A 13,679-nucleotide genomic window follows, 5' to 3' on the forward strand; every position below is an offset into this window, starting at 1 on the left:
GTTTCTTCCTAGAGACGTGACTCCTCCTTCCCTCAGCATTTGAGGCCTAATTCAGGGTGGGAGGCCGCAGAGTCCACCTGAAAGGGATTCCTTGCACGAGACAGACACTCCATGGAAGGGCCCCCTGGAGGGAAGGACACACCGACAAGCCACGGGGCAGGAAGGCTCAACCCCGGAGCCCCTGCGCCCACCGTCCAGGACCTGCATTCAGTGCAGCCGCGGCAGGAGCACAGACCTCAGCCGCGACGCTTTATGGTGAGGGTCGGGCCGGGAGGGGTCTGGGGGACGTTTTCACCAGGAGCCGTGGCTCCCGAGCTACGAGTTCTCTTTGCTGCTTTGACGACGCTCTGGTTGGGATGGAACGTTCTTCTTCACTTCGATTGACTCCAGTTTGAATCGGACCGAACTTGCTCTTTCCTGGGCTTCCTGGCGGCTGGCGGCACCGTCCCTTCCTTCCCGGGGCAAAGGGGCAGCACTGGCAGCCGCCGGTGTGGATGGAGGCCTCGCCTCCATGGCGGATGGGCCCGGAGAGAGTCCCCAGCTCTCCGCACCCACCACTCCTCCCGGGGCTGTGGTTCGCCACCCGGAGAGTCACTTCGTGGAGCGGGGCCCCCCTGCAGCCCCCAGACTGCAGCTTCAGGTGCCCCCCAACTGCCCTTCCGCCTCCACACACTTGAGAGCTCCATGCCTCGTGCAGCGAGTTCGGGTGGAAGGGTGACTGAGGAGCTAAGAGGCCGTGCTTCTCCTGGAGCTGGGATCAGACCAGAGCCGGGAAAGCTGACCCAGCCGTGTGTCACAGCATCTGCTCCGCGGAACGAAGGCTCGCCACCCGCAACCCACGACCTCTGGGAACCAAGACAGACATCCGGGAGAAGAGGAGATGAGGTTTCCTGGGGTGCGAGGGGCTTCGAGAGGCAGCAGAGCCAGGATCCCGTGGAGTGTGGGGTTACAGCCTGGCCCAGGCCAGGAGGAGGCGAGGGGCTCCGTCTCCGGGCTCCACGCATCAGGGACGTGCAGGGCGGCAGCGCCCCGCTCTCTTCGCTGGACGTTCCACGCGGCCTGGGCCCAGGGGCTGGAGCCGGCTGCCCCGTCAGTCGTGGCGGGTCTGCGCGAAGGCGGGAGCACGTCCTGTGCGCGCAACGGCCGACAGGACAAACGCAGTGGAGAGCCCGGGCCGGGCGCGCACGTGGACAGCTCGCAGTGGGTGGCCGCGCGAAGGGTCCGTCGGCGCAGCGGCCGGGCTCCAGGCCCCGCGGTGACCGGTGTGGCTGGTCCTCGTCACCCACGGACTCCGCGTCTGCAGACCCGCCTTCCCGCTAGGCCTTCCTCGTCACGCCATCCACCCTGCGAGCTGCGCGGTCGCCGCGGACGCGCAGAAAGGCGGGACCTGGGGTCACGTTCCCGGCTGAGGTTGGACGAGGGGCCGCTCGCCTCCTTGGTGGTGCAGCTCATACTGTGAATAAGAGTCTTTTCACAGCCCATTTCCGCATTTTGGGCTTTTCCGTTGGTGATTTTTCTGATTAAAACGGCCCCGGAGCACGGAGCCGCCGTGCAGTCTGTGACCCTAAGGGCACGAGGACTGGGAGGTGCCTCACGGGGCAAGTCCGTGTGTCCGACAAGTGGAATCCAGGCCTGAGTTACGGGCTGTGGGTTGAGAGCTCGGTGCGAACGGATCAGCACGGTGCCTTGAACGAGGCGACTTCACACAGATGCTTGTGTACTGACGGCAGTGTCGTGTCCAGAGCCTCGCAGGAACTTAACCCCACATCCCCTGAGGGCAGAGGCCAGTGTTCCCGAATCCAGGGCTGGTGGGCACTCCCTGGAGCAAGCCTTCCAGGAATCACGCGCGTCCCCCCTGCTCCAGCCACGAGGCAGTGTGCCTGGGCAACTCTGCTTCCTCAGGACCTGGATGGAGCGTCTCAACTGTGGCCCGTGGTCAGGGATGCTTTCAGGTTGTAAAATGCCCATCCTCAGGCCCTCTGCCCCATCTCCCCTGGGGGACAAGAGCTGGGCGCCCACCCTCTAAGAGGTCCCGGGCCCCTTGTCACCTGAAGACACACGTCTTCTGTGTTTGCAACCACTTAAAACCAAAAAGTAACCAGAGTCCAGGGTCCAGGGACTTTCACCCGATGGCTCCTTCTAGTGCAGCTTCCAGAATCTTGTGGCTGCCGTCGCTGTAATTCTCATGGCTAGAGGCTGAGATCTCTGGAGGGGAAGGTCATATAATCTGGTTCTTATCTGACTAATATCATTACTATGACACGTGAGGATCAAGAGATGATGACCGTGGAAGCGTTTGGAAAAAATCCACGAGATGCACATTTACACGGACGCCTCCAGGCTCAGCAGGAATGGGTTTCCAGACAAAGGACGGCCGTCCCTCTGATGACCCAAATCTCTGAATTCCGCCTTTAAAATGGAGGCTTTGCAGAGTGTCGCTCTCCCTGCTTTCCTGAGCAGACGACCCCAAGCACACCTGAGCCCTTCCTCGGTGACAGCAGGGTGTAGTTCATGAGGGCAGTTCCCGTGCCGGGCTCTGAAACGATGATAATACCCTTAACTGGTGGACGCAGGGTGTCGGCCCCCAGCTCCAAATGCTCCAAGACTGCAGTGCTGCTGGGGGAGCTCTGTTCTCCCTCGAGGGCTGTTATGTCTGCAGGGCCGCTGGCCCCCAGCTCAGGACCTGTCCGCAGCCTTCGGGGCTGGGGCTCCCCAGCTTCCTCTGGGACCCCTGGGCTGGTCTCCCTGTCCTTACTGTGGCTCCCGCCCGTCTCCTCCCAGGTCTTGGCTGTCATCTGAGGACACGGGATTAACCAGGCTGATGGGCTTGGGGACGGTGGAGCCTGGGGGATGGGGACAGAGGCCGTGGGTCCACATTGCGGGGGTTGAACCTCGGATCCTCCAGGCCACACCGGTGAGAACTGGGGTAGTTCCCGCACGTCACCTTCACTCTTCTCCTCTGTGCAGGTGACACCGGCATGGCCCCAGCGCGCGGGGCTGTCGTGGGCGGCAAAGGAGCGCAACCACCGAAGGCGCCAAGCCTGGGGCCTGCCGTCGAGCTGCTGACCGTTGACACCACCCTGAGACGGGCCTTCCGTGAGCGCTGAGAGGTTTCCGAATGCTTCTGGAAGGCCGGCCGCCGGGTGAGTAGGCGTACGGCTGTGCTCCAGGGTAACGACCACACTGCTGTCCGGACTTCTCGAGACACGGCGAGCGCCACGCGTGTTCAGCCGACGGCAGCCTGGCTCTGGGCCTTCTCACCACGTGGCCAGCCCTCTGGACAGGCCGGGAAGGGGAGCTGCTTACGCTGGGCAGAGGGCGCCCGGGGGGCAGAGCCTTGGGAGATGTTCCCCAGCAACGTGGGGAGGAACGGGGTAGGAGCGGGTGTGAGGAGGGGCCCGGGGACCCCGAGCAAGGGCTGGGCTCACGGGCCCTGACTAGATGGGGTTTCTGGAATCCGCTGGCTCCACACACCTGCTGTCACTTGAACCAAGACCGGCCCTTCAGGATCACTCTGCCCGCCCCCAGCGCTGCCGCCATCCAACCCCACCTGGACCCGCTGGGGGAGCCGAGGATGACCAGGCAGAGCCTCTGCTCGAGGGGGGTTTCGTGGTCGAGGCCTCAGCCTCCACCTCAGACCCCTGGGGGGGCTTCACTGCTCAGACTCGCTCCTTGTCTCTGCAGGGAGAACGGGGAACCACTTTTTTCAAGGTTCAGAGCCTTGGCGTGTTACAGGTCCAGCTTGTTCAACGTTCGTTTGCAGGGCAGTGGCAGGAAGACGGTGCTGGGCTGTGTCTCGTGCTGACAGTGACCAGTGAGGGGACCCCGTACAAGCCACACGGCGTCTCAGGCTCCCTCCCCTCGTGTCTGGAAGCAGAGCGTGGAGCAGGTCTAACCTGCGACGACCCTGTTCAGTAATCTCAGCTCTGATAGCCTTCGAGTAACCAGCGATCCCAGTGAGGACAGCACTGCTGTGTGCTGAGGACTCGACGGAAGGCACCCCACTCTACCGTCCCAGCGACCGAGGAGTCGGGCTTATTATCTCCGTTTTGTCAGATGGGTGAGTAACACTTAAAAACCTTCTGCCTGGAGCTTCAAATTTCTGCCTTGAGTGGGTGACGAGGTTGACTTTTCAACGCTCTTCCTGACGACTCCTTATAAACAGGGCATTTTCTTGTGTCGGACACAAAAATGGAAACCCTTTCACCCTCCAGGCAGCTGACCGGGGCGTCTGCCGGCCTGCGTGTCACTGTCACCCTGACGGAAGGTGCCAGTCCCTGTGCAGCCGCTCGCGGCAAAGGCCCAGGGTGACGTAGCCCCCGACAGCACCCCCGCGGGGAGGGGCGAGGACAGAGGTGGACTCTGTCCCTCCGCCACTTCCAGGACTGACCCCGACGCTCCTGCGAGGCCTTGGGCTGCGGCAGGCGGGGGTGGGAAATCTTCCTCCCTCGCCCGACTCTCCCCAACATCACGTCCACAGAGACGGAAGAAAGGCTACGAAGCAGCTGCCCCTCCCCACGTGGCGAAGGCAGAAAGTGTCCCTGGGAGCCTTCAGGCGATGGCCTTGCATGGCTGGTGAGGGCTCGGGAAGAAGAGAGTGGGCCGAAGAGGCGTCCAGTGGGCCCGAGGTGCAGAGGTGGCCGCCCAGGGCTCCTCGGGCCCCAGCCACGGGCTGCCTCGGCCACGTTTTAACTTCATCTGAGCAAAGGCTGAAATTAGGCGGGCCTTGCACTTGGAGCCAAGCAGACAAAGTTAAAGGAAAGTGGATTCTATCTCCTCTGTGCTCCAGTGATCGATGGCTTCAAACAGCTGAGCGCCCTTCCTTTCAGAGAAGAGATACAGAGATGGACGGCCCAGTCTGATGAGCGCCAAAGGGAATGAGCCTTTCAGTCTGTTTCGTTTACTTGCATTTTAGCTCAAACTCCTGGTACCCCGGCCCAGTCAACACTGGGTAAAGGGGACCTGCGTCTTCACCTCCAGCCTGCCCTGGAACTGTGGCTGGAGAGATAGGGCAGGTACCCATCTGCGAGGCTGCCACGCGGGCCAGAAGCCCACGGCCCACGAATCTTCCTCCAGTTCCTCTGCCCAGCCCTTCCCACCCAAGGGGCTCAACTGCTCTGGGGTTCCTGAAGAAGCATCCTGCCCTCCTGGACAGCCAGGGGTGCACAGGTGGCAGGAGACAGGTGGGCCTGGGTACCTCTCACTGCAGCCCAAACCAGTGGGCTTGGCCTTGTGCCTCTGATCTCTGCCCAGCCAGGCCAAGGACATTCACTTCAAGGCTCCTGGGGTGGCCCCACGTCCCAGGTTCATCAGAGTCAGAAAAAGAATAAAGCCAGGAAAAGCAGAAAGAGTAAGTGAAATAAATGGAAAAATCAAGACCTTTTTCTTTGGTCCTGCTTACCCGCTAAGGACACCGAGAACCAAGTTAAGTACAAAAAATGACCCTATGATGATTAGTGTAACAAAATAGATCCAGGGCCAGTCCCTTCCCACGGCATCATTGACCTGGAAGAACGGAATCACAGTTAGTACAGCTCCCAGAGCAGCCGAGCACGGCCCTGCCCACCCCGGGCCCGACGCCAACCAGGCAGCACCGGGACCGGGGCCTCTAGGTCATCAGAGGCCAAATGGCCCGCCCAGCCAACGGCCAGCATCCTGGCTGAATGGAGACGTTTTGTTTCTCCTGGGCCTGGTGACGGATATAGCGGGACCTGGGGCCTTGCTCAGCTGCGTCATAAAGAGGACACAGAAATGGTCAGCTTACCCGCTCAACACACCAAGAACCAGATTTAGAACGAAAAAGGATCCAAAGATGACCAGACTGACAAAATACACCCAGGGTAACTCGTAGCCCATAGCGTCCTGCATCTGGAAAGATGAAGGATAGTTAGGAAAGAGAGAAGCAGGAGTGAGTCAAAGCAAGTGGGCAGGGAGGCAGGGAGGATGTGAGTAGAGGCTGGCATGGGAGGTCACTGTCACCGGGCACCCTCTTGACCCAAACACCCCGTGACCCTGACCTAAGCAAGAAGGGCCTTGGCAGGCTCTGCCTCGGGGGAATCTCGCCTGGCCCTCTCTGACCTTTCATTTTCTGGAACAGAATTTTCCTCCGATGTTATCTGTTCAGTTGTCTAAGAAGCTGGGTCACCTCTAACGTGGTTCTTCCTACGAGATGGTTTTCGCTCAGTTGTGTTTATGTGGCCCCTGCGCCCGCCACCCTGGCCTCAGCTCTCAGGGACTAGCTGGGGGCTGGAGCCTTCGGGCACACGTGGGGAGGCGCCTTCCTCAGGGGGTGACCCCTGCGCCTGGAGTTTAGGGGGGACCGTGCTGCCTTATCGGCACCACAGGACTCGGGCGGGGGAGGACGGTTGTTCAGGCTGGACTCGGGACAGCTCCTGCGCCTGCAACTCAGGGGACCGTGGATCCCCGTGGGAGGTCGACGCCCCCGAGTTTCCAAATTCCTCAGTGCACAGGCTCCCCGCATGACCTACACCCGTGGTTCTCAAGGTGGTGTCGCTGGCCTCACCGGGGGACCTGGGAACGAGTTTGGAACTGCACACTCTGGGCCCTCCGTCCACACTGGGGGCGCCCGGCGAGCACGTTCTCACCAGCCCTGCGGTGCGTCTGATGCAAGCCAGGGTTTGAGGACCGCTGGTCCACGGCCCCCAGCCTCCGAGGCAACGGCACGACAGAGGCTGTGATTCCCTGTACCCAGGTCCACGGGGCGGCTCGTGTGCCCTGAGAAGCACTGATCGGTTTTCGGTGCTGCCCCTGCGTGTCCTTTCCAAATCTGCTCTCGTTTACCCGGGGTTGGGGGTCTCATTGGAGGCAGCTCCCCAGCGTGACCACGGGGCAGAGAGCACAGCTCTGTCCCGCCCTCGGGGTCGCCAGTTTGAGTCACGTAAGGAAAAGGTTCCCAACACGCGACTTTCCCAGGTCACAATTCAATCCAATGTAACGCAACTCTGTGGACGTCCTCGCTGCCACGCGGCCACTCTGTTTTCCACGCAGCACATACACTTTCCAAGTGTATAATCTCCTCACTACTATGCATCGTTTGTCCTCCGTGCTGGGGTGCAAGTGGCATGAGGACGGGCGTTGGGTGTAGCCTGTGCCCCCAAGTGCCCAGAACAGGGCCTCATATAAGGCAGGTGCTCGATGAGGCCAGCCAGGTGGACAGACGGGCCCCCTCTGTGCAGGCCCCGCTACCCACGGGAGGCCCTTGCTGTAGGGGGACAGGTCAGTGGACGTCGGGTGGCGAATTCGGCTGCAGGGGTGCGTGTGCACAGCCACGGGCCTCCAGGAGAGGCTGCAGAGGCCGGTGAGGCCAGATCAGGCTGCCCGGGGGTGCCACTGAGGGGGAGTATAGGGCAGGGGCAGTAAGGCCGCCTGGAGGCCACGTGGTCCTGCCCCAGGAAGGGGTTCCAGGAACTGGCAAGTGTTGGGACAGTGCCGGCAGCGTGAAGCACCCAGCACGATGGCGAGAGGAAGGCAGGGCACCGAGATCCGCGGAGTCAGAGGTCGCCCCGTCGCAGGAGCTGGGAGCCTCCTTCCTGATCCAAGGCTGCCGAGGAACCCACACAGGGCCATCCAGAGACGGGCTCGCTCCCAGTGCCAAGGGCCACCCTTGCGAAACTGCCCCCAGAGCTGGGCAGACGGGGATGGGGAAGGAGTGCTGGTGCCTCCGCAGCCTCCTTGGGGGAGATCTCCTCTGGCTGGTTCCTCGTGCCCTACATTTTTTTTTTTTTTTTTGTGGTATGCGGGCCTCTCACTGTTGTGGCCTTTCCCGTTGTGGAGCACAGGCTCCGGACGCGCAGGCTCAGCGGCCATGGCTCACGGGCCTAGCCGCTCCGTGGCATGTGGGATCCTCCCAGACCGGGGCACGAACCCGTGTCCCCTGCATCGGCAGGCAGACCCTCAACCACTGTGCCACCAGGAAAGCCCCCTCGTGCCCTACATTTTGTGAACATTTAAGCTCATGGAAAGTGCAGTCCTCCAGGCCACACATCTCTGATGACTCAAGGAACCCATGAGCCTCGGAGGCTTCCTGGGCCCCTATTTAGTTTGAGTGTCCTTTCCTCTGGGCCACAGGGTGAGGCGTCCAGCAGCACTAGGACCTCCAATGGATGGAGCTACAGACCTCCTGACCCCCAGATACCCACCCCACAGCCAGCCTCATGGAACCTCGTGACCCCTAGATAACCTCAGGACCTGCGGACACCCCATGAAGAGCCAGGGTCACGTCCAGGGGACGCATGGCCTCCACCTGTCCTTGTCCAACTCTTTGGTCTCCTCCGAGACTGTGGGCTGGTCTCTCCGAGGGTCCACGTGGGGGGCTGCAGGTGCAGGGTGGTGGGTGGAGGACAGACGAGAGGTGAATGAGCTCCTGGGGGTCCTAGGCCCCCTGCCCTGTGGCCCATGAGCAGCCAGAGGGGCCTCTGGGCCTGCCGGCCCTGGCTTTGTACCTCCCTCCACGACCCCGCTTGCTCTGGGCCCCCTTCCCCAGGCAGCCTGGGCACCAGCCCATGGGCGGGCGGCTCTGAAGTAGGGCAGCGCCAGAGCGGGGAGACGGATGGCTTCACTCAGCACGAGTGGAGCTATTAAGAAGAGGAGCACCAGTAAAGGCATATTTAAACAAAAGGACCGAGATTGCTGACACCGTTATTTAGAGGCGAAAAAGGACAGGTCTTCTCAGAGCACTGAAGCCAGACGTTTCTCAGGCCCCTACGGGGAAGGGGCGCGGAGAGGCACCCCAGGGCCTGCCACCTGCAGCCCCTCGGCCCCCGGGCCGGCACCTCACAGGGTGACCCAGCCTTCGCTGGAACACACGCCTTACTCTCCCCGCACATCGAATTCCTAGAGGGAACCACAGCCTCGAGCCTCCAAATCCAACATCCATGTTTCCCCGAGAAGAGAATTCAGGAGGAGCGGCGGCTCTGGCCCCGTTGCCTTGGGGTCTCCCTCCGTCCCAGCTGGTTCCCGGGGGCTTTCACGTCTGGCGCTTCCCCCTCTAAGGGCTGGGCACTCTGGGTCCCCAAAGGCTGAGCAGTTTGAGGGGCACGGGAGGCTGTCACCTGCCGTCAAAGGCAGGACGTGCAGCCCATGGAAGTCACGGCGCGTTACGGGGACTGTGCTCAGGGGGCAGGATCTGCTCTGTCCGGAAAGCCAGTGCCCTGGGCGATGGCCCAATGAACCCCTGACCTTTGTCACCTTGCCTGCGGGACGCGGGGTCCACCCACAGTCGCGGGGGCAGCAGCAGGTTGGCAGTCTCGCCCGACACCTCCTGGCCCTGCTCGCGGCAGCAGAAAGGCCCGGATCTTGTGGGGACGCCAGCAGGCCCACCACCAAGGAGGCCAACGAGGCAGCTCCTCCCGGACTCGGCCGGGACTCCGCAAGGAGCCGAGGCCCCGTGGACGCCTGTGCCCTGACGCCGTTGTCGCGGGTGGGCCCTGGCACGTGGTGAGACCGCTGGGTACCAGGCTGATTCCTGGGTCTGTTAGGAGCCCGAAGCACCGTTCTCTCCAGCCAAACTGGTATAAAGCTGGCCTTTCCTTCTCTTCTGCTCCCCGCCCAGCTCAAGTCCGGCGACACCCCATCTCCTCTGACAAGCTCTCCCTGCTCTCGCCGAGCCCTGCGTGGGACCCACATGTCTCTGGATCGCCATCTCTCCAATTACACCCAAACTCCTCGAGCGCGGGCCTGGGGACCTTGTAAATGCTCACGAAATGTTCAACTGAATTACTGAGGAATAAGGACTTGCCTAATGCCAGTGAAATGAGTAAAACTAAACCTAGTAAGTAAATAAATAACAGCTTTGAGAGATGCTTCAAATGCTTATAAACCACGGGTTTATTGTTTAAGTAACAGATCCTCTGTACAAAGCGCTGGGGGCGCTAAGTGGTAACGCTCTAACTCGGGCAGATTCAGGGTTCAGGACCAGAGGGTCCTGAGGAGACCAAACACATTCTCTGCCTGATCCCCATTCAAGAGCCCAGGATGCTGTCTTTGGGTTACTGGAGGGTTTTTCCTCAGCTTCTCATTCCAATGACCATTAGGTCCTCGGGAGAACTCAGCCCCACCAGCTCTGCTTGCTGGATGCCTTCAGAGGCTCATTTCCCATATCTGTAGTGAAAAGAGGTGCAGGTGAAACAGGAGAAAATAGGCGAAAACGCCTGAATTTCTGCTTGGATGCAAAAGACCTTCGTCATAAACGAGGGATACTTCGGCAGCACCGAGACCAGAGATCAGTGGCCGTGGTGTGTACGTGTGAGTGTGTGTGAGCGTGTGTGCATGCGTGTGTTTACAAGGAATGTCCTCCCACACGGGTGAGTGCGGAGCTGACGACTGACTTGTGCAAAGTTTAAACCTTAACCTTTCATTCCCCAGGTCTCCTGTTGAACCAAACTAAGGCAGGTACGACAGGAGACGCATCTTTCTTTTATATGATTTCTCATGAAGTATTCTTCCTAATCTTGTTTTAAGCTGAATTTCTAATTTTTAAAAACGAGTGGAAGAGCTGGTCATGGAGAAACCAACTGGGGAAACGGGAGGTGTCAGAAAGAGGGGGCCCGGGTGCCAGTGGAGGAGGTGACCCCAGGACGCAGGCCAGAGGGCTGCCCTGTGCCACACGGGATACAGCATCCCAGGGGCCCCAGGTCAGAGGGCATCGTGGGCAGAGGTCAACAGAATCCTCCTGATGGACGGCTGGTGAGGCACCGAGATTCCTAAAGCACCGGGTGCCTGAACCCCCGGTAGGAGCCCCCTTGCCGGCCGCCCTCCCCGGGAGCCCTCCCCCCAGGTCAGGGCCACGCTGCTGTCCCCACGAGCAGGGCCCATCCGAGGCGGGTAGGAAGTCAGCGATGAGCAGACCCCAGTACATGCTGGTGTGACCTGGCTACACGTGGAGAGGGTGCTCAGATTTCACATGGACCCCAGCTCTTGGGCCACATCTGAGAACCTACAGATTATCTCGGTTCAGGAAACCCGAGCCCCAAACACACAAGAAAGCAGCCTGGAGTGAAACGCCACCGGGTGGGGCAAAACACACTGGAGAGGAGACCTGGAGACGTGGCATCCACGGGGGACGGTCCGACGGGGCTTCCCTCTCTCACAACTGCTCCCAGAGGCAGCCCACATCTTTCACTCCATCACTTTCCCCGCTATTCTTAAGAGGTGTGGACATTCTGAGAGTAAGCGGACAGGCTTTGGCTTAAGAAGCCATCTCCCAAGGAACTCCCACCCCCAAGGCCCAGCTCTGGCTTGGTCTCCAAATCCCCGTGTGCCCCCGCCCCGTCACCCGCAGACTCCTGGAGCGGGCCACGGGGAAGGCAAGCGCAGGGGCCCGGGAGCCCGTCCCAGCGGGCGGTGTGAACAGCTGAGGAATCGTCCAAGTACTACTGCCCAGGCTTGCTTGTGCTGGCCGGCCACGAACCCTTCCAAGTCGGGAGCGCGGGATGGGCTGATGGATTCACACTCAAAGCCACCCCAGGAGGAGCTGGGGGCCTGCCAACCGTCCCCCCACCCCGAGCCAGCTTCAGCGCTCCAGTGGCCTGTCAGCTCCCCAGGGATGTCTATCCAGCCGGTGGGTCCAGTCTCTGCGACACCTGGAGCCGCGGCTGCCCGTCCCCACGTCCTGCAGACCTGTCCCCGGGACTCGGGGGAGAACGCGTTCCTCCGAGTGGAGGACCCTGGGCCCACCCTCCACAGAAGCCGTCTCCCTAGCCGGGTTCAAGCCAGAGGCACCAAAGCAGCGCCGTGCGATTGGGAACGTTAGGCTGCGGGGGACTCGCGCTCTAGCTGGGATCTCCCAGGAGCCTTTGCAGGTGCAGGTGCTGGGGCCGGACTCTCAGCGTCTGGTCCCACGGCTGGGGACGGGGGGGAGCGTGGGCCCCTCCCTGCGTAGAAAGTTCCGTGTTTTACACGAAAGCACATGGAGGTGTGAGAGTCTCGGGGTTTGGAAGAGAAATCCTGAAGGCGAGGAAGGCGCAGGGGGAGGGAAGAAGGAAGGAGGAGGAGAGGCGAGAGAGGTGAGAGCCAGCAGAACAGTAGGCAGGCAGGCGCTTCGGGCTGGGCGGGGCTTTCCTCGAGAACACCCGCCAGGACGCTCCGTTTCGGGGTGCGTGTGTGTGTGTGTAGGTGCGCATGCGTGAACACGTGTGTGCCCCCACATACACACACGCGCACACGGCTCGGCCATTTAGGGAAGGTCAGGGCGAGGCTGTCCCACGGGCCTGGGACTGCCACCTCAGACACTCCCTACTCCCGGCCCAAGCTCGTCACCCACCCACCACCCGCGGGGGGAAAAGCACAACACAGCTGCTGAAAATTGCTGGTTGCCACGCGTGCTCCTTCGCAGCCCCCATGCTGGCTGTCACCGTGTGCTGTCACCGTGACAGCGCCTCCTTGGGTCACATCTGGCTGGTGGGGGGAGAGGGAGGGAGGGATGAAGGAGGATCCCAAAAATACATCAGGGACAGCAGCAAAGTAAATTATACCTATTCCCCTAGCCCCACACCCACCCACCCACTGCCACCCTGCCCTCAACTGGATGCTATGGGAGGCGTTTCCATAGCAACTTGAGGCGCGGGTCTGAAGCTCATGTGATGAGGCTCCAAAGCCCAGTTCCACACAGTCACGTGCTCTGTGCTGCCCGTTTGCAGAAGGGTGTCTCCGTCCTTGGCTGGCCAGAGGGACTCACCCAAGATAGAAGGACCCGTTAGGGCCGCGTTTGAATTCGATCTGCTTTACTAAACGAAATTGAATTTGCCCAGGTAGAGTAAGCTCGACGCCCTTTGTCTCACAAATCATCCAAAACCGAGTTCTCGTTGAGGATGAGCCTGGGAGATGGGCTCCAGCGTTCCACCTCGGTTTCAAGGAGGAGTGATTAGACACTTTGCCTTTTCGGAAAGTGTCACAGCGTGGCCGCTCTGTGGGGCTCTAGCGGCACTGCGTTGTTCAGTTTAGGTCTAGTCAGCTTGCCTACACTGAGCTGGACGTTACTGTGTCTGAGTCCCGAGGACCTGGGCACCCCCGGCAAGCAAGGAATGCTCCACACTGTCTGCAGGGTACAAGGCACGAGGGCGAGTTTCAGCTGGTCCTGCACAGAGAAGTACACATTTCACGGCAGCGCTGGGTCTCAGCCTGCCGACTCTACCCCAGAAACTGGGAGAAGAGGGCTTTTGACTTGTTGAAAAACAATTTAGAAGCTTCAATGCCCAGAACGCGCAAAGCATCTCCGAGCCGTTCCAGGACTCCTCCTGGTCCGGGAGGAGGTCCATACCTCTCCTGGCACTAGTTCTTCCCAGTCTGGCAGCTCGGCTTGCTGGGAAGGCATCCACACCCCTCTCCCTCCCAAGCAGCCTCTTAGACCGTTTTCAGGACGGCCAAATCCATCTGACTACTTGCAAAACTCTGGTTGCGATGGTATTTTCAAGCCTGGCAGCAAGCATTTTCCACCCAAATGCTGGAGCACAGCACCGGGCTCTAGCAAGTCAGTTCTCACGTGGAAGCAGGAGATACCACAAAGAATTACATCTTCTGGAGTTTTTACAAATGATGCACCTGACTCTGCCAGAATGGAGACAGACCAAGTATGACGTGTTTGCTTACGGGGCAGAGGCTGCGAACATCCGGCAAAGCAGTGCTGGCTGCTGGATGATAAAGGAGCATCTTTAAGGTGAAAG

General features: G+C 60.6%; 1 protein-coding gene across 2 annotated transcripts in view; it reads right to left on the reverse strand.

Moving 5' to 3' along the window:
• Positions 1 to 13,679, reverse strand: part of CACNA1C (calcium voltage-gated channel subunit alpha1 C) — a 420,733-nt gene that overhangs the window by 132,714 nt on the left and 274,340 nt on the right. For both annotated transcript variants that reach the window (XM_024733016.1, XM_024733015.1), the window contains exon 7: positions 5,765 to 5,868. In XM_024733016.1, coding sequence (XP_024588784.1) covers positions 5,765 to 5,868 — 104 coding nt within the window. The remainder of the gene's footprint in view (positions 1 to 5,764; positions 5,869 to 13,679) is intronic.

Source organism: Neophocaena asiaeorientalis, unplaced genomic scaffold (genome assembly GCF_003031525.2).
Source record: "Neophocaena asiaeorientalis asiaeorientalis breed wild unplaced genomic scaffold, Neophocaena_asiaeorientalis_V1.1 scaffold150, whole genome shotgun sequence".
NCBI classification, from domain to species: Eukaryota; Metazoa; Chordata; class Mammalia; order Artiodactyla; family Phocoenidae; genus Neophocaena; species Neophocaena asiaeorientalis.